Source organism: Lithobates pipiens, unplaced genomic scaffold (assembly GCF_037356315.1).
Source record: "Lithobates pipiens isolate NorthernLeopardFrog02 unplaced genomic scaffold, aLitPip1_a1.2 Scaffold_1, whole genome shotgun sequence".
In the NCBI taxonomy this organism is placed as follows: domain Eukaryota; kingdom Metazoa; phylum Chordata; class Amphibia; order Anura; family Ranidae; genus Lithobates; species Lithobates pipiens.
The window spans coordinates 205,385,237-205,406,262 of NW_027507685.1; the positions used below are offsets into that span (position 1 = coordinate 205,385,237).

General features: G+C 46.8%; 1 protein-coding gene across 1 annotated transcript; it reads left to right on the forward strand.

The window, feature by feature from the left end:
* The first annotated feature begins 37 nt into the window (after positions 1 to 37).
* On the forward strand, positions 38 to 19,704 carry LOC143982264 (E3 SUMO-protein ligase ZBED1-like). The gene is made up of 2 exons (XM_077480844.1): positions 38 to 114; positions 17,164 to 19,704. Exon 2 carries the CDS (start codon positions 17,194 to 17,196, stop codon positions 19,114 to 19,116), a length of 1,923 nt encoding a protein of 640 aa, XP_077336970.1. The 5' UTR covers positions 38 to 114; positions 17,164 to 17,193; the 3' UTR covers positions 19,117 to 19,704.
* Positions 19,705 to 21,026: the final 1,322 nt, after the last annotated feature.

Below are 21,026 nucleotides of genomic sequence, written 5' to 3' on the forward strand. Positions count from 1 at the left end.
GCCCCCAGCTCGGGTCAGCTGATCCTTTTGCTCACGTGACTGATTTAAAATCTCCCCGCCGCCGCCTGTCTAGAGGACTGGAGAGCCCGGGGTGTGAGCGGTGGATCGGACGGTGTATGTATCGCTGTGTGTAAAGTGTGATTGGAGAGGTTACATCGTACTATAGCTGGTTGTGTATTGGTTATCAGAAAGAGGATTCCCTGTACTGGGAGGCTGCCCTGTGTACCAGCCGTCATGCAGATCTGATAGAGGAAAGCTCCCAACGTGAAGGCAACCCTTCCCCCTAAAATAGAAGAAAAGTCAGAGCTTGCTTTTCATTTTGGATAGCATAAGGGAGGGTTTTAACCCCTGTCCCATTGCCCTCCGTGTCCCATTGGGGAGATTTCCCTTCACTTCTTGTCCCACAACCATAACAGGAAGTGAGAGGAAATCCCTCCAAAGTGAAGTTGTCACTGGAAATATTTCCCCTCCATTCCTGTTCTGGGGACAACCTCAAATTTGATGACACTAAATAGGCTGAATCTCTGTAAAGCGGAGTTCCACCCAAAAGTGGAAGTTTTGCTTTAAGGTGTCCTAACCCCCTGACATACCACATTTGACATGTCATTTTTTTTTGGGGGGGGGGGCACCCAGCTCCTACTTTTGGCCATTCAGGACAGCGCAGTGCAACGTGCAAACATGGCTGTGCAGCTGCCCACACTAGTGATGCTGGCGCGGGGGAGAGAACTGAGGGTTTGGGTATGCATGCTGCTGCAGGTATTAATGTAAATGGGGCTAATCTGCACGTGCCCTGCAACTGTGTGCAATGCATGTGTTTGTGGCATGCAGCTATCAAGGGGTTAACCACTTGCCTACTGGGCATTTTCAGCCCCTTCCTGCCCAGGCCAATTGTGGGCTCTGACAATTGCGCGGTCATGCAATGTTGTACCCAAATGGCTTTTTTCTCTTTTTTTGGACACAGAGCTTTTCTTTTAGTAGTAATGTGTGTGTTTTTTTTTTTTTTTTTTTTTTTTTTATATATATTTTGCTAAATAAACGAAAAAAAGACCAAAAATGTGGAAAGAAAAAAACGTTTTTCATAGTTTCTATTAGAAGATTTTGTAAATAAGTAATTCTTCTCCTTCACCGACGGGCAGGGCTAATGGGGCTGTACATGGGCGTCCGCAGAACTTTTTTCAGGGGGGGGCATCATTTTAGGGTCACCCATGCACCGCCCCTTTTTGACAATATCATGATCACATTATCATGGTCAGAGACTGCAGACATAGTACAGTCCCTAGGATAAGTAATGGATAATGGCCAACAGTCCCTCTTACCAGACCCAGCAGAACTACAGCAGTGATCCCTCCGGCTGGATGATCGCTCACTCTGGGTTCCCCTGGGGCAACTCTGGTCAGTAGTGTAGCTTGTCTGTACCCTGGTAGTGGCTCATTTTTTCTCTCTGGTGGCACTGGGCAGCGTTTCTCTCTCTCTGGTGGCACTGGGCAGGAAGCTGGGCGAGGAACTTGGTGAGAGCCACCGTCTCTTGTCCCTGACAGGAGAAAGGGGGGGGGGGGCAAGTGGGGGAAACATTTGATAGCCCTCAGCACGCCTTTCTCCTGTGACAGTGACGCTGAGTTCTCTGCTGGACTGAGCAAGGAAAAGAGCCCAAAGTCACACTACACTGATGGGGGGGCTTGACAGCAGCTTGATGGTGTTACCCCACTGGTGGATGGCACCCGAGTGCTGGCTACCTGAACCCCGATAGCGATGCAACTGTGCTGAATTTAAGATCTGATCCCTGATTCCAGGGGGGGGCACTTGACCCCCCTTGCCCCTACCTGCGGACGCCCATGGGGCTGTACTGATCATCTGGGTTTATCATCGTCAGGATTATCAGTGTAGATGTCCCCTGTGTGGATTGTTGCTTATCAGCTCAGCGTGAGGAGAGGATTGCTGATAACTGGCAAATCAACTTTGATCAGCTGATCACATGGTAAATGGCTGCTGTGATTGGCCCTTTACCCCGATCTATGATCAGCTGTGTCCAAAGGATGTGCGCTCTGAGAGCACACAGGGAGGCAGGGTTCTAGGAGGACATCAATAGCCCTCCTGGAAATATGTAGCTGTCATTCTGCTATACTATGGTTGGCAGGGGGTTAAAGCAGGGGTCTTCTCACCACCTGTCAATGCTCTCTAAAGATACCAAAGCTCATGTGAATGATTTGCTCCCCCCCAGCCCAACTGCTAACCACTCCATCCAAAACTTAAAAGTTTTGCCTTCAGTTATACATTACCACTTCAGTCCCGGAAGGTTTAACCCCCTGCATGACCAGGCCATTTTTTGCGATATGGCACTGCTTTACTTTAACTGACAATTGCGTGGTCGTGCGACGCTGTACCCAAACAAAATAAATCTGGCTTTTTTTCCTACATATAGAGCTATCTTTTGGTGGTATTTGATCACCCCCTACGGCTTTTATTTTTTGCGCTGTTAACAAAAAAAGACCGGCAATTTTAGAAAAAAAATATAAAAAATTTACTTTCTCAATAAGCGTATATTGGTTTGTGCAAAAGTTATCACGTCTACGAACTATGGGATTTCTTTTTTTGCCATTTTTATTTTTTACTAGTAAATGTTTCGATCAGCATTTGTGGCAGACAAATCAGACACTAGGTGACACTTTTTGGGGACCAGTTACACCAATACAGTGATCAGTGCAAAAAAATGCATAGTCGCTGTATAAATTACACTATCAGGAGAAGGGTTATCATCAGGGGGCAAACCAAGGGTTAAGTGTGCTCCTAGGGAATGCTCTCTAACTGTGTGGGGGATGGACTGACTTGAGGAAGAGAGACCTCTGTTCCTGATCAGCAAGAACACCCCGATCTCTCTCTTCCTGTCTGACAGAACGACTGTCTGCTTTGTTTACATTGGCAGAGCGTTGTTCTGTCACTTTTACAATGTAGTGTCCCAAACTTACTAAGTGGGAAACTGGGAGGCATAAAAAAGTTCCAGAACTTGCAAATTTGATCCCAACAGGGGTAAAAGTATTGGGGAGAGAGGGTGCAGAATTGGGACTTTTAGTGCTATTATTTATTTTCATAATCGCCACCACTTCCTACTCTCCCTCCATACTCGCCTGTCCCGAATCCATTAAGATCTTGGATGTGTGGTCTCTTCAGTGGCTCAGATGGAGAAGATTCTGAGAGGAGGTTCTATGGTGCTAAGGCTATATTCCCACAGGCATTTAGCCACTCTGCGAATCCCGGCAGCAAGAATCTACTGATTGAAAGCTGTGTGCGGGCGACTGCCGAGCCTGTACCGTGCAACGACGAGCTGTTGGCGGCCACAGGTAATTGCTGGCTGTGTGAACAGTCCTGAATAGCTGCAACCAGATTCTTTCCACTGGGATTTCGAATGTAGCTACATGTCTGCGCTAAAAGTAGAATTAAGCCAGCTATAGATGGAGTGATTTTTCTTTCCTGTAACCAACTGGTAGCAGGAAAGAAAATCGCCCTATTCCCCTATTAACACAGTTAGTGTTTATTGGGGGGGGGGGATCCCTACTGTGGATCCATTGTTCTCTGGGGGAGCCGGCCATGCTGGGAGAGCACAGTAAAGATTGCAAGCGGCTGGTTGTGTCCAAGTTGATCGCTGAATTTGGGTACATTCAGTTTTCCCATACAGGGTTCAAATCTCGGCCAGTTCCACATTCAAACTGTCTATGGCAGGTTTAAGGAGTCTGCACAGCCAAGATCTTGGCAGGCTTGTGACAAGTGAGTACAAGGCATGATATACTATTGTCACTATAGGGCAGGGGTAGTCAACCTTAAAGAGGTGGAGATCTACCTTAAAAACATGGAAGAAGTCAAAGATCACCGGGTCAGTGTCCCCTCCTCACACCTGATTTAAACCTCCTAATTGCACTGCAATTGTGGGTTAAAATCTGGTAGTGAGGAGGCAAAATATTGCCCCTCACCACCTGTCAAGCAGACTGGGATCACTTTTTTGAGGAGTAGCAGTGCCCTCTGCACTCATGAATGAGCAGTTTTCAGAAAGTGCACCAAACCCACAAGATATAATACAAGTATTTGGCTAAACGCATCAATCCTGCAAGAAAGCTGCACACACGGTATGGTTTAGCCACAGCATATCACTGTGAAAGTAACCCTATTATATCCAGTGTATTGCTTCACACTGAGCTGAAGATCTCTTCTTTCCTGCTGCTGGCACCACTATGGAAGACCGCTAGCTGGTATAAGAGATGGAGTGCAGTTGGTATCGCTCCACATGGGACAGGAACCAGCACTACAGAGGAGGCATCGCTTATGCAGCTCTTGCTTTCTACTACAGTTCCAACTTTACAAGTAGCCCCTCTGCATTGTACTGTTTGGTGCTCTGGAATGGTGGGTCAGTAAGCACAGACCACGATCTACAAGTTTCTGACCCCCACTATAAGGAAACACTGATTGACTGCATGTATGTTGACCCGCCATGAAGTGGGTGAAAAAAGCATAAGTGGTAGTGAAGGCAGTAATTAACTCAAAACCAAGAATTTTAAAGGCTAAGTTCACCCCCTAAAAAAAAAAAAAACTGGGGGTTATAATAAATGGCTAGGTGACAGGAGTGGGAACAACCCTCATCCCCTTAACCACACGCCAGGTTTAGTGGTAATAGACCTAAAACACACTGCACAGGTGTGGTCCGGGGCTAACCTTTGCTTATTTTGTCAAGATTCTATGGATTATGATGAAGAAATGGGGGTCTTCCAATGTTTTGAGGAGCTTGGACCCTTTCTATGCATTCTACACTTCACAACTGTGTAGTTATCTGTTTCCAATAGGGATACAGCAGGAGCACAAATATAATTCCTGGAAGAACAGGAGTACGTTCCTCAGAGGTTTGCGTAGTTTGATGACAGATAATTGATAGAGGTGTGAACGCCTTGTCCACAGCGTTAGACTTCATTTGTGTTCCCACAATACGGTTACTAAGGGCACAAGGATTGTACACAGACTGGGTAGTAGTAATGGTATAGGCAGTAGGCTGTGTCCTTGAATACATTTCCATGCTTTTGAGTTTGGCCAGTGCAAATATTTACTTAAAGGATCAGCCCACTGAAAATTAATATTTCCGGTTTAAGAAGATTCTAGAAAGGTAAAGCTGACCTCACAGCTTTTAGTTACTGTTACTAAACCCAGGAGCCTGCATTCACTATACCTGGTCTCCCACAATACACTGAGCATGTGCAGCTTACCCCCAAGATTCTGATCTATCAGGCGATAGATTGGGGACTGTGGAAGAAGGGGAGGCTTTGAGAAGATGGGCACAAACAACTGTAGCACTGACCCTCGAAGGAGCTGCTGATGTTTGATCGGGCCTGCACTCTGCTCTCTTACCCCTAGACAAATTGGCTCAACCCGCTTGACACAGCTGTGTAACATTGTTTGTGTGAAACCCAATAATAGGACAATTGAATAATCACAGATTGCATACAATTTTTCTGTGTTGTCACCTGGGTATACACTGCTACACCTGTCTGGAAGATGAACAAACCTCACAATAGATTGTGTTAAACCAAAATATAAGTTTACTGGAACATATTTGTACATTAAACATAAGAAATGTAATGACATAAAATTATAACACAATAATGAAACCAATAGTTGTGAATAGGGATGAGCTTCGCGTTCGAGTCGAACGTAAGTTCGACTCGAACATTGGTCGTTCGTGCGTTCGCCGAATTCCGAACGTTTGGGCCGTTCGCGGCAAAATTCGTGTGGCCCACAATGCACTGCGATGGCGCAATGCATTGCTGGCTCACGATTGGCCAAGCATGCACTGTGACCCCGCATGCTTGTCCAATCGCAGCGCCAGCAGCGAGGAGAGCCATGGTTGGCCACAGGCATCCTGCCTGTGGCCAATCATAGCTCAGGCTGTGTAGTGCACGCCCCACACTATATAAGGCCGCCTTTGAGGCGGCCTCGTGTAGTGTTAGTTAGCATCTGAAGCAGTGGGTGTTCTGTGTACCTTCAACACAGTTACACACCAATACAATTACACACCAGTTTTTGGCTGATTTACTATCTTGCTCTTGTGTAGTGGTTACTGTCTGTGCCCTGACCGCAGTATACACCACTATATTCACCTCACCTATATAGCTAGTGATCTAGCTTTAATAATAGAGCTTGCAGTCAGTAGTGTTAGTGCGTGCTGTCTGCGTGCTCTGTACCCAGTACATACCACTATATCCACCTACATAGCTGTTCTCTATTTGAGCCCAATTGCCATCTGCAGGAGTTATTGGAAGTTGTGTGTGCTTACAGCACAGTATACATCTGTATATACCCCTTTAACTCTGCTGTTTTCTGGTTATTGTCTGCGTGCCCTGACCGCAGTATACACCGTGATATTCACCTCACCTATATAGCTAGTGGTCCATCTTTAACAATAGAGCTTGCAGTCAGTAGTGTCACTCAGGAGATAGTGCGTGCTCTGTACCCAGTACATACCGCTATAATCCACCTACATAGCTGTTCTCTATTTGGGCCCAATTGTCATCTGCAGGAGTTATTGGAAGTTGTGTGTGCTTCCAGCACAGCACAGTATACATCTGTATATACCCCTTTAACTCTGCTGTTCTATAAAAAAGGCATCTGCAGGAGTTAGGTGTTGTGTGCCTACAGCACAATATAAACTACCCAACTACTGTTTTACCCAACTCCCTTCAGGCCATTACCATGTCTGGAAGGCCAGCAAAAAGAGGCAGACAGGCGCGAGCCGATAAAAGAGGGCAAGCAGGCTCTGTGTCTAGAGACAACACTGCTGGTCGTGGACGCGGTGCATTGTCATCAGCACGTGGCCATGGGACATGCTTGTCCCTCTTTTCTGCAGCTGGACATGTTGAACCGCAACATGCCAATGACTTGGTAGAGTGGATGACCAAGCCCTCTTCATCCTCCTCATCCTCTCTCACCCAGTCTCAGGGTAGTAGCAAAGCAGCTGCCAACGCATCGTCTTCCCTCCTCTCAATGTCATCATCAGTGACTCCTTCCCTAGACCCACCACGTCCTCCTGAGGAGTCTCCTGAACTCTTTGAGCACAGTGTTGGGTACATGCTCCAGGAGGATGCCCAGTGTTTGGTGGGCTCTGATGATGACACTCAGCTAGAGGAAGGCAGTAGCGTGAGCGCAGAGAAAGAGGATGCTCAAGAAGCACAGCAATCTGGCAGTCATGTTCCACAAGCTGCAGCATACTGCCAGGTTTGCTACAGCGATGAAGAGGGAGGGGATGATGAGGGCACTGACTCCACGTGGGTGCCTGGAAGGAGGGAGGAGGAGGAGGCACATGTCCAACGAGGCAGGATGCCCTCCGGGGGCCAGCTTAGGGGCAGCACACCAACTGAATCACACCGCAGAGCTCCGCCTGCGCAGATCGCTTCCTCTGCGCGTTATTCTAAAAGTTCTTTGGTGTGGGCCTTTTTTGAGACGAGTGCATCAGATCGCACCGCTGCTATTTGCAACATATGTCTCAAGCGTATCTCACGTGGCCAAAACATCAGCCGCTTGGGCACCACATGCTTGACCAGACATATGTTGACCTGCCATGCAGCTCTTTGGCAAGCGTACCTCAAAGACCCACACCAAAGAACAAAGCGGACCTCTCCTTGCTCCTCATCAGCTGGCATCTCCAACCCCACTAGACCTTCAGTCCTCTCTGAAACCTGCTCTGAGAGGAATGAAGGTGTAGAATTAGGTGTGTCACAGCCAAGTGCTTCCGGGAACTCTGCTAGTGGTACATCCACATCCGATTATAGCAGGCAAATGTCCCTGCCCCAGCTGCTGGACCGGCGGAAGAAGTTTACTCCCAGCCATCCACATGCCCAGCGGTTGAATGCTAGCTTGGCTAAATTGCTAGCACTTCAACTGCTGCCTTTTCAGTTGGTAGACTCGGCCCCCTTCCGTGAGTTTGTGCAATGTGCGGTTCCTCAGTGGCAGGTCCCCAAACGCCACTTTTTCTCACGGAAGGCGATTCCGGCTCTCTACCGGCATGTGGAAGGCAATGTCCTTGCCTCGCTGGACGGGGCGGTCAGCGGTAAGGTGCATATTACCGCTGACTCATGGTCCAGCAGGCATGAACAGGGACGTTACCTGTCTTTCACGGCCCATTGGGTCACTCTTCTGGCTGCTGGGAAGGATGCAGGACAAGGTGCAGTAGTGTTGGAGGTTGTTCCGCCACCACGCCTCCAAAATGCTACTATTGGTTGTGACACACCTCTCTCCTCCACCCCCTCCTCTTCTTCTTCCTCCATGGCCTCTTCCAGTGCTCTGTCCTCAGAACCAGCGGTGCTCCGTAGGCGTTGCAGGGGCTACGCAAGTACGCAGGCAAAACGATGCCATGCCGTGCTTGCGCTGGTTTGTTTGGGGGACAGGAGCCACACTGGGGCGGATGTTTTGTCAGCTCTGCAGGGGCAGGCCGAGAGGTGGTTGACGCCACGCCAGCTTAAGCCAGGAATGGTGGTTTGCGACAATGGCACCAACCTCCTCTCCGCCCTCCGACAGGGACAACTGACCCATGTGCCCTGTGTAGCTCACGTCCTTAACCTGGTGGTGCAGCGGTTCTTGGGCAGGTACCCCGGCTTACAGGATGTCCTGAAGCAGGCCAGGAGAGTCTGTGTGCATTTCCGCCGATCATTTAATGCCTGTGCTCGGCTGGCTGAGCTCCAAAAGGAGTTGAACCTGCCCAAGAACCGCCTTATATGTGACATGCCCACCAGATGGAACTCAACATTGGCCATGCTGCAGCGGCTGCACACGCTGCAGAGGGCCATCAATGAGTACCTGTGCGACTACGGCACCAGGACAGGGTCAGGGGAGCTTGGTTTTTTCTCACCACGCCAGTGGGGCATGATCAGGGATGCATGCACTGTCCTGTCACCGTTTGAGGAGGCCACAAGGATGGTGAGCAGTGACAGTGCATGCATCAGTGACACTGTACCTCTTGTCCACCTCTTGGAGCATACGCTGCGTGGAATAATGGACAGGGCACTTGAGGCAGAACAGAGGCAGGAAGAGGAGGACTTCCTTGCCTCTCAAGGCCCCCTTTATCCAGACAGTGTTCCTGCTGTGCCACCCATCACACAGGAAGAGGGTGAGGAGGAGGAAGAGGAGGAGGAGGATGATTGTGTCAGCATGGAGGTGGAGGCTGGCACTCAGCAGCAGCAGCCTTATAGGGATGATTTACAGTCCCAAGAAACACGTGGACTTGTACGTGGCTGGGAGGAGGTAGCTGCGGATCATGTTGTCCTTAGTGACCCAGAGGACTCCGGACCGAATGCCTCAGCTACGCTGCATGGCCTCCCTGATCCTGCAAAGCCTGCGGAAGGATCCTCGTATTCTTCGGATCAAGGAGAGGGACCATTACTGGCTGGCCACTCTCCTTGATCCACGGTACAAGGGTAAGGTTGCCGACCTTATCTTGCCATCGCAGAGGGAGCAGAGGATGAGACATCTCCGGGAGGCCTTGCAGAAAGCTCTGTGCAACGCGTTCCCAGAGACTGGGAGGTCACAAACTCCTGGTCCTGGACAACGTGTTGCTGAGGCATCAGTCAGAAGGAGCGGTGGAGAAGGTGGCCGTCTGACTGATGCTTTCAGACAATTTTTTAGTCCGCAGCCCCAAGGTATGATTGGTTCCAGCACCCATCGCCAGCGTCTAATTTACATGGTGCAGGAATACCTAGGGGCAAGGTCAGACTTGGACACCTTTCCCACTGAAAATCCTCTGGCTTACTGGGTCTTGAGGATGGATCACTGGCCAGAGCTTGCACAGTATGCAATTGAGCTACTGGCCTGTCCTGCATCCAGCGTTCTTTCGGAACGCACCTTCAGTGCTGCTGGTGGCTTCGTTACCGATCACAGGGTGCGCCTGTCCACCGAATCAGTTGATCGACTGACCTTCATCAAGATGAATCAGTCTTGGATCACCCACAGCTGCCAAGCACCTGAAGCTGATGTAACCGAATAATTTTTTTTTAAATACCACATCCCTTCAAGACTGCCTATGCTGATGCTGAGTGACTGTCCTGTTATGTTGATTGTCTATCCTCTTCCTCCTCCGCTGATATGTTGGAAGAACATTTTTGGTTCTGGGTGATGCCAGCAGCCCAATTTTTCTGCCCCTGTTTAACAGGGGCGTTTAAGTACAATTTTTGATGCAATGCTTTGCAGCAGGGCTAATTCCTGCAATAAAACTAGAGTATATGGCAGAGGTTGCAGTGTGATGGCACCAGTGCCTAAGGCCCAATTTTTCTGCCCCTGTTTAACAGGGACATGTAATTACAATTCTTGATATAATATTTCACAGGAGGGCCCCTTCCTGTGCCCACCCAGAGTAACGGTGAGGACTTATAGTGTTGTGGCACCAGCACCACAACCACCAAAGGTCAATTTTTCTACCACTGTTCAACAATGGCATGTAATTACAATTCTTGATATAATCGTTCACAGCAGGGCGCTCCAGCGCCCATCAAGAGTCACTTTGAGGGCTTACAATGTTGTGGCAAAACCAACACCTTGTTCCGCCATTTCTGCAGAGCATATAGGGCAGACCCCTACTTTCAAACATCCAATTTACAAACATCTCCTACTTGCAAACGGAAGGAGAGAACAGCAAGTGAGATGAAAAAAGATGAACGACAAAACAAATTATACAGGGGTGATAACCCTTCCCTATGTTTTCCAAAAAGCTTAAAAATAGTTTTTTTGACTGGAGCTACATTTTAAAAATGTACCGGTTGAAAATGACAAACAGATTCAACTTAACACAACAAACCTACACAGTCCCTGTCTTGTTTGCACCGCCTGTATACTGAGTATATAGGGCCTGGGGGCCACACGCATTTCCTTTTTTTAATATGGGTACAGGGTTCCCCTTAATATGCGTACAAGACCCAAATAGGCTGGTAATGGGCAGGGAGGGCTACCCATGCCATGTTTCTGAATGATTTTCAACCATATTGCAGGAACCAGATATAACATTAAAACCGCAAGCAGTTTTAAATGGTGTTATTTCCGTTTAATGTCATTTTGTGCAGGGACTGTTCTAAACACGGGAAACACGTGGCACTTCACAGGCATACTACAGACACCCCCCAGGCACCATATTTAAAGGAATATTTCATTTTTTTTTTCACTTTAATTGTCATTAAAATCAGTGCTCCCGCCAAAACGGCCGTTTTTAAAACTTTTTTTTGCATTGACCCATGTCCCCTGAGGCAGGAGTCAGGTCCCCAAACCCTTTTTAGGACAGTATCTTGCATATCAGCCGTTAAAATGAGCACTTTCCATTTCGAACGTTCGAGTCCCATAGACTTCAATGGGGTTCTAACGTTCGTTACGAACGCGGGGTCCGTTCGAAAGTTCTGGTGCGAACCGAACCGGGGGGTGTTCGGCTCATCCCTAGTTGTGAATGACTATCACACAAGGGTTACCTGGATTACTCCTGCAGGCGTGTCTCCAAGTGGGACTTATACTCAGGCAATGAGATCTCAGCACTGGGCACCTTCCTACTTCCAGCACAGTGTGCAGACACTACAATATCTTTAACGTTCTACACAGTATTTAGCAAAACAATATAATGCAGCATAATTACTCAAAACTCCCCCTGCAGTTTATAATATGTAGTAGCAACACTGCAAGGCCTTACAGTAAGGGATATAGTCCCTTGTCTTCTTTTCTTCAGCTAGCCATTATACTACAATATTTGTATTCCACAGGATTTACAAGCAGTAATGTATAAAACAGTAACTTCGATCGTGCAATATATTTGAATTCTTTCCCTGGGAAGGTACTACCAACGGCAATCAATGATGGCTATATCCAATTGCAGTTGATCACTATGTAAACAGAAGCCAGTTGTCGTCATTCCTTTTCTCACGCTGACAGCATGAGGAAGGAAGCAGATAACCGGCTTCTGTAAAAGGGACGTTGACACTGATATGGGCACTGATTATCAGGGCAGTGCCACCTATCAGTGTCCATCACTGCAGTCTCATCAACGCACACCAGTGAAGGCAAAAAATTACCTGTATGCAAAATTTTATAACAAACTTTTGCTAAAAACAAAACAAAGAAAAACCCCCCTCATAGTTTGCTGACCGCTGCACACCAATATACGTTGGCACATTGGCAGCGGTGGGGAAATTAACGTACCTGTACGTCCCCTTTAAGAGGCAGGGATATTGGGCATGCCAGCTGTGTACAGCTGGACCGTGCCCGCGGAACCAACGGACTTGTTATCTGCCGGTCTCTCGGCGATCGTGTCACTGAGACTCAGAACGGGGAAGTGCCTATGTAAACAAGGCATTTCCCCGTTCTGTCTTGTGGCGTGACAGAGATCATTGCTCCCTGTCATCGGGAGCAGTGATCGCTGTCATATGAGTGGAAGCCCCTCCCTCCTACAGTTAGAATCAATCCCTAGGACACACCTAACCCTTTCATTGCCCCCTAGTGGCTAACCCCTTCCCTGCCAGTGTCATTTACACATTAAACGCTGCATTTTTATAGAGCTGATCTCTGTATAAATGACTGGTCCCAAAATAGTATCAAAAGTGTCCAATGTGTCCGCCATAATGTTGCAGTTCTGATATAAAAATCACAGATCGCCACCATTACTAATAAAAAAATAATAATAATAATAATAAAAATTCCATAAATATATCCCTTATTTTGTAGACGCTATAACTTTTGCGCAAACCAATCAATATACGCTTATTGTGTTTGTTCTATATATTTTTGCAAAAAAAAAAAACGCAGAGGTGATCAAATACCACCAAACGAAAGCTGTTTGTGGGAAAGAAGGACGTCAGTTTTGTTTGGGTGCAACGTTGCACAACCACGCAATTGTCAGTTAAAGCGTTGCAGTGCCGAATCACAAAAAGTGCTCTTCCGGGGCTGAATCAGTTAACAACTTAAGGACTGAGTCTCTTTCTGAGATTTGTTGTTTACAAGTAGGGATGAGCCGAACACCCCCCGGTTCGGTTCGCACCAGAACTTGCGAACGACCCCCGCGTTCGGTACGAACGTTAGAACCCCATTGAAGTCTATGGGACTCGAACGTTCGAATTGGAAAGTGCTAATTTTAACGGCTAATATGCAAGATAATGTCCTAAAAAGGGTTTGGCGACCTGCCTCCTGCCTCAGGGGACATGGGTCACTGCAAAAAAAAGTTTTAAAAACTACCGTTTTGGCGGGAGCACTGATTTTAATGACGATTAAAGTGAAAAAAAAAAAGTGAAATATTCCTTTAAATATGGTGCCTGGGGGGTGTCTATAGTATGCCTGTGAAGTGCCACGTTTTTCCCGTGTTTAGAACAGTCCCTGCACAAAATGACATTAAACGGAAATAACACCATTTAAAACTGCTTGCGGTTTTAATGTTATATCTGGTTCCTGCAATATGGTTGAAAATCATTCAGAAACATGGCATGGGTAGCCCTCCCTGCCCATTACCAGCCTATTTGGGTCTTGTACGCATATTAAGGGGAACCCTGTACCCATATTAAAAAAAGGAAATGCGTGTGGCCCCCAGGCCCTATATACTCAGAACAGCAGTATACAGGCGGTGCAAACAAGACAGGGACTGTGTAGGTTTGTTGTGTTAAGTTGAATCTGTTTGTCATTTTCAACCGGTACATTTTTAAAGTGTAGCTCCAGTCAAAAAAAATATCTTTAAGCTTTTTGGAAAACATAGGGAAGGGTTATCACCCCTGTATAATTTGTTTTGTCGTCCATCTTTTTTCATCTCACTTGCTGCTGTCTCCTTGCGTTTGCAAGTAGGAGATGTTTGTAAGTTGGATGTTTGAAAGTAGGGGCCTGCCCTATATTATAGCGGTATGTACTGGGTACAGAGCACGCAGACAGCATGCACTATCTCCTAACACTACTGACTGCAAGCTCTATTATTAACCACTTGTTAGCCCAATGTTTGCATAAAGTGAAAGATGAAGTTATGCTGAGTAAATAGATATCAAACATGTCACTCTTCAAAATTGCACATGCCCGTGGAATGGCGCCAAACGTCGCTACTTAAAAAATCCCCATAGGCGACACTTTAAATATTTTTTTACTGGTTACATGTTTTGAGTTGCAGAGGAGGTCTAGGACTAGAATTATTGCTCTCGCTCTAACATTCTCGGCGATACCTCACATGTGTGGCACATGCGAGCACATGGGGACATGGGCGCTTTAATTTTTATTTTATTTTTTTATTGTTCATTTTACTTTATTTATTTTAGTTTGACATTTTTTTTTCCCCAAAAATATATTTTTGATCACTTTTATTCCTATTACAAGAAATGTAAACATCCCTTGTAATAGGAATATGGGGTGACAGGTCCTCTTTACACTGAAATCTGGGGGGTCAATATGACCCCACATCTCACCTCTAGGCTGGGAAGCCTGAAATAAAAAATAAAAAAAAGGTTCTGGCTTTGATTGTACTGGCGAGTTGGTAGAAGCACCGGAGGGCGGTGAGGGGTGGGGGGCGTCTATGGCTGGGTATTTCAGGGTATCACCGAGTATGGCTGGGTATCTCTGAGTATGGCTGGGTATGGCAATTTATGGCGGGGTACTGCAGAGTATTGGCGGGGTACTGCAGAGTATTGGCGGGGTACTGCAGAGTATTGGCGGGGTACTGAGGGGTTAAATTCGGTGAGCAGCGATGTGGGCACTGCAGATGCAGCCCACATCGCTGCTGACACCGATCTCTTTCCCCTCCGCTGTACCGATCGGTACAGAAAGGGGAGGGAGGAACAGGCGTCATAACATGACGCCGGTTTGTTTCCAAGTGATCACTCCGTCATTTGACGGAGCAATCACGTGGTAAACGGCCGCTATGAGCGGCCGTTTACCGTGATGCGCCGGGTCCTATGGACCCGGCGGTCACGGATGCTCTCGAGTGCGCACACCTCGGGGCACGCGAGAGCAGAATTCTGGGAGGCCGTTAATTAACGGCCTCTCAGAGTTAAACAACCGCCCTGAAGCCGTTAATCGGCAATGGGCAGTTGTTAAGTGGTTAAAGCTAGATCACTAGCTATATAGGTGAGGTGAATATAGTGGTGTATACTGCAGTCAGGGCACAGACAACAACCACTACACAGCAGCAAGATAGGAAATCAGCCAAAAACGATTGGTGTGTACTGTGTTGAAGGTACACAGAACACCCACTGCTTCAGATGCAAATTAACACACTACAGGAGGCCGCCTTAAAGGCGGCCTTATATAGTGTGGGGCGTGCACTACACAGCCTGAGCTATGATTGGCCACAGGCAGGATGCCTGTGGCCAATCATGGCTCTCCTCGCTGCCGGCACTGCGATTGGCCAAGCATGCGGGGTCACAGTGCATGCTTGGCCAATCATCGGGCAGCAATGCACTGCGCCAACGCAGTGCATTGTGGTCCGCGCGCGCGTCACTCGAATTTTGACGCGAACGGCCAAAACGTTCGGAATTCGCCGAACGCACGAACAGCCAATGTTCGAGTCGAACGTACGTTCGACTCGAACACGAAGCTCATCCCTATTTACAAGTTAAAAAATTTGTGTTTGCTAGAAAATCCCTTGGAACCCCCAAACATGATACATTTTTTTTTTCTAACACCCTAGAGCAGGAATCTCCAAACTACGGCCCTCCAGCTGTTGTGGAACTACACATCCCATGAGGCCTTGTAAAACTCTGACGTTCAGACATGACTAAGCATGATGGGAATTGTAGTTCCTTAACAAGTGGAGGGCCGTTGTTTGGAGACCCCTGCCCTAGAGAATAAAATGGCAATACTTTCTGACACACACACACACACACACACACTTGTCAGGCTGGGGTGTGTTAAAAAAAACACCTGTAAAAATTTTTTTTTTTTTACACTGTACATTTCACTTTTATTCCTATTACAAGGAATATAAACATCCTTTTGTAATAGAGAAAAAAAAGGATGACAGGACCTCTTAAATATGAGATCTGGGGTCAAAAAGAGCTCAGATCTCATATTTTTCCAAAAATGCAATAAAAAAAAATTGTCATTTAAAAAGATACAAAAAAGACCCTTTAAGAGCTATTGGCGGTGTTCTATCATATACAGTCCCCCATCGGATAGTGTCCGCTATGTACTGCGCATGCGCAGTACACAGCACACACAGGTTTCCGAAAATAGCCGAGGATGAATGGCGCCTGCGCGGTGAGTCCAGGTTTTAGACCCACCATCCAAGTGGACATAGAAAAGTTGGAATGGAAAAGAGCCGAGCGCAGCGAGGCCGAGCCCGACGCGTGGCGAACGAAGCAAGCCTGCGAGGGGCCCTCTAATTTTCCCAGCCCTATGTCTGCTTGGATGGTGGGGCTACCAACTCGACTAAGTCCATCTTCGAAGGTTTTCTGAAGCTTCTTCTGCTCCATGCTGCGCATGCGCAGTACTGGGCGGACACTATATGATGGCCGGACTGAATATGCCAGAACAGCGGAAGTGACGTTTTGATGTCGCTTCCTCCCTGCAATGATATGGAGATGGGTGGGGGCCCTCCTTCCCCTCACTCATCTCCATGCCCTACAAAAGAGAAGATCCGATCGCCTCTGCCATAGCCTTCCTTAATCTACATGTAATATCCCGCCCCACCCCCTTGTGTTTAGCTGGTTAGTGGGCATGGTGGAGGAGGGAGGGAGTGGGCTCTCATTTATTGTTGTGTATATACCCACATGTGTGACCCTAGTCACATGGGCTGCTTGGATTTGATTGGGGGGGGGGGTGCTCAGCATAGAAACTCCTTAAAAACTGAGCATGTGCAGAGTTGCCACCACAGCTGCAAAATCCCTAGCTGAATTGGGGAGGTTGTTTGTAGAATACAGAAATAAATCTCATAGGGACTGAGTATGAACAGCATGTAATACACTATTTATTGATAGTTTTTAATGATATGGGTTTAGTGACACTTTAATTGAACAAGCTGAACTTAGAAGCTGATTGTCTACCATGCACAGCTGCATCAGATTTTGCACTCTACAGTTGTAGTGAATCAACCCAAAAGCCTTTGTTATGAGTGCTTTTATTCATTCGATGTATATTACTACATTTTTTTGCTGCATGCAATAAAGACCGACCCTTCATAAAGTATTCTTTCTGTCTTGTTCTATACAGCAGAGACGTGTAGTGACTTACGAATATGTGATGGCATCTAATTTACCTGCCACAGCAAGAAGGAAGAGCGAAAAGGTAACAAGTGTCACTGGGACATCCTCCAAAGTGTCCCTGGACCATTTCAAATCTAAGATGTGGAACTATTATACGAAGCTTGGAGACACCTTTGTTGAATGCAAAGTGTGTAAGAAGCAGTTTTCTTTCCACAATGGCACCACGGGTATGAGAGAACATATGCTGAGAATGCATAATGTCCACAATTCTAGCATCTCTCAAATTAAGGAACATCCTGAACTGGACTTTCCTGACCGGGATGGAGCAACCAAGAGACTGAGGCAAGCACTGCCCTCAGACAGCATTTGTCCTTCAATATCAGAACCTCAGGCACAAGTGATTGCTAACTTGGTACTAGAAATGATTATCAGTGACCTCCATTCCCTTTCAGTGGTTGAAGAGAAGGGCTTTGCCCAGCTAGTTAATTTCTTGGAACCAAACATTGAGCTGCCGACCCCAGCACATCTAGCTAGTATGTTATGGCACAAATACAATGTAATGAAACAGCAACTAAAATGTTGTCTTCAGGCTGCCCCATCGGTTGTCCTATCAATTGAGAATTGGGCTGATAACGCTAAAAGATCCTACCTCTCTATTTCGGCAAATGTTATTGACCGTAACTGGCGGTTTTGTAGAGCCCTACTGGAAACACACCCTGTTTACCAAGCCAAAGCGGACAATGACCTGGGAGAGCACTTGCACGCTATGGTGGTGGAGTTTGGCCTGTGTAGTAATCGAGTGTCCTGTGTTGTGCATGATAACTCATCCATGCTGTCAACTTATTTCAGATCTTTCAAAGATTCATATGGGTGGACCAGCATCTGCTGTACTGCCCATAGTTTACAGGGTTGTATAAAAGTAGGGCTAGAGGTCCAAGAAGTGCAAGAAGCTCTGACAGCAGCTAGAGACTTGGTGAGCTTCTTCCAAGAGGACTTCAAAGCAAGTTGCTTTCTCAATTCTAAGCTGGAAGCTATGAACAAACCAAAGCTGGTGTTGGATACAGAGACATACTGGATCTCAACTTTAGAAATGTGTCAGAGCTTGCTGGACCTCAAGTGGGCCATCCTTTCTATTCTAGAGGAACATAAGGCAGAAAACCTGTCTGAGAAGCACTGGAAGTTGATTCAGGATTTGGTACCAACGCTGAAGCCTATATGGATTGCTACGCTGTTCCTGCAAGAAGAACAGAATGCTTCTATCTCCTCGCTAATGCCATGTCTTTTTGGCATCTTCAATTCCATTGGACAAAGTTGTGAAGCCAACAACAGTGCTATTAAAGCTGCTGCAAATCAAATACGAGCCGAGATCTGTAGACACTGGGATATGTTGGATGAAGGGAAATTAATTGGCAGCCCAGCAGTCATTGCTTCATTTTTGGACCCTCGTTTTAAAGAGCTCAGGTTCCTTAAACCATGGGCAAGAGGAGAACTACATGTAAGGGTCAGAAATATGCTTTTGGACCCAAGTGTTACTGGCCAGCAGTGGTCTCTGACTTGTGTAACCGAAGGCAGTATTGACACACTCCGTCCTGTCCAGGATGACATTCCTGCTGTTGGATTTGACAGCATTTATGACCTTCTGCTTGGAAAAGATCCAACCGTTGCCTTGCCTGAAGCCCATCACCAGCTGGAAAATTACATAGTGGAGCCTGTCTGTAAACGTACAGCTGACCCTCTTCAGTGGTGGAACAGTAATCATCACAGATATCCAGCATTGGCCCAATTAGCTCAGCAGTACCTTGCCATACCTGCCACTGCTGTGAAAGCTAAAAATGTCTTTCACATGCTACAAGATCCATTACAAACCCGAAAAGCTGCTCTGGAACCAAAATATTTGTCTCCCATTCTTTTCTTGCATGAGAATAAAGACTTTCTAGAGTGGAATCTGAAAGAAGTGTAACTGAGGTTCAGCATCTGGCTTTAGACTGAAAATTCTGGGACCAAGCATTAAGCATGGAGTGTCTTTGATCCTGGATTCTAAAACAAGATATAGTAATACTGAGGGGTTCATGCTCTGGCACATATCCATTTTACACGGCGCCCCACTATTCAGACTTCACCAGGGGATCTGACCATAGTACTTGCCATCCAGTTTAGAAGCAAAGCTGTTAGAAATCTTGGACTACATGTTCATCCAACTCCAAAAAAAAAAACAATGAATGGGCCCAGCAGTTGAATTTTAATTCAGAAAACCCATTTTTATCATTGGTTGCAGTCGACACACACATGCTGCAAAATGCACTGGATAGTTGAACTATTTTTAAGAAGTGAAACTTTTCAATAACTGCACAGTACAGCACATATGCACTTAAGCAATATTTAACTCCTGATCCTCATGTGAACTGTTTAACATGTAGGAGGGTGCACTCTAATATTTATCTGTAAATAGCTGTGGTTTCTAGTGTTTTACTCATTGCACTTTATAAATTGTACACAGTTTGGTGTTTGTTTGTTTTTTGTAATAAAGAAAATGTAAGTTCTTATTGGAGACATTTTTTATTTTTAACAGCTGGAACTAAGAATTAAACTTTTCCGTTACTAAGAATTTTTGTAATTCAAGGACAAAGTCAAAGTCACTAAATGTCCTTTATGTAGAGCCGTACAGACTACATTTCACTTGTTGTGGCTCCTAAGAGCCATAGCTGAAACTTATTTTCCCCACAGACATAAAACTTCCAAAGGCAGCTATGTGCACCAAAAAACACTGGTAATGCATGCCTATGGGAAAAGATACTCTTCAGCTGTAGCTTCCAGAAGCCTCAACGTATTTTACTGTAGATCTAATATGCAAGAGTCCCAAATCTTATACCCTAACCCCCTCCCCCCAGTGTAGCCCACCTAAATTCTTTGCTTTTCAAATTTCAGCCCTGCTCCCAAGTGCTTTGTGTGGTTCTGCTCAATGCTGTAAAGCCTTTGTAGAAAAAAAGTCACAGCTATGGCCAGCCCTACTGTGCATGTGCTCTGCTTATTCCATTAATTCCTATGACTGGTCTGTACTCATGGCAGCCCCTGCCATCTGGAAAAATATGGCTCTAGTCTAGACCAGTGATTGTGAACCTTGGCACCCTAGATGTTTTGGAGCTACATGTCCCATGATAGTCTGCAGTGTATTTAAGCATCATGGGGAAATGTAGTTTCAAAACGTCTGGGGTGCCAAGTTTCGCCATCACTTGTCTAGACCAACCTTTCAACACAAAGGTACACTTGAAAAAACTTTCAGGTCTCAGAAAACGCCAGTCCAAGGAATTTTCTGTAGCGCTCCGAGACATGATTTTATTGAGGCACAGATCTGGGGAAGGGTACAGAAAATGTCTGCATGAGCACAGTGGCCTCCATCAAGTGGTGGAACTACCACCATAGCGACCCACGTGGGCGCTATGGGGCCCGCAGCCGAGTTGGGGTCCGGTGAGTGGTGTTGCTAGGCGGGTGCGGGCCGCACCGGGCGACACCCTTGGGTAGCGGCAGCCGCACCACTAACGCCGCTTGCTGTGCCTCGCGCCACTGTGTCCCTCGGCGGCGCGAACCGAAGCCGCCTCCCCTCCTCTCTGTTTACATCCACAGAGGAGGAGCCTATGCTCGAGGGACACACACCGCTGTGTGTATCTGGAGACTGTCAACGCTGTTCAGAGATATGTAAGGGGGGGGTACTGATGGGAGGATGTCTGCACTGAGGGAGGGTCTGTATGGCTGGGGGGGGGGGGGTCTGCACTGAGGTAGGGGGTGTCTGTAGCATGTGTGTCTTTCAGGGGCTGCATAGTGTACTGCATACTTTGTTGTTCAAAATTAATATAAGCTGTTGCCTGGGTACTG

What these genes read in the sequence shown, in the direction of transcription:
- LOC143982264 (XM_077480844.1), top strand. Translation starts at nt 17,194, where the DNA reads ATGGCATCTAATTTACCTGCCACAGCAAGAAGGAAGAGCGAAAAGGTA.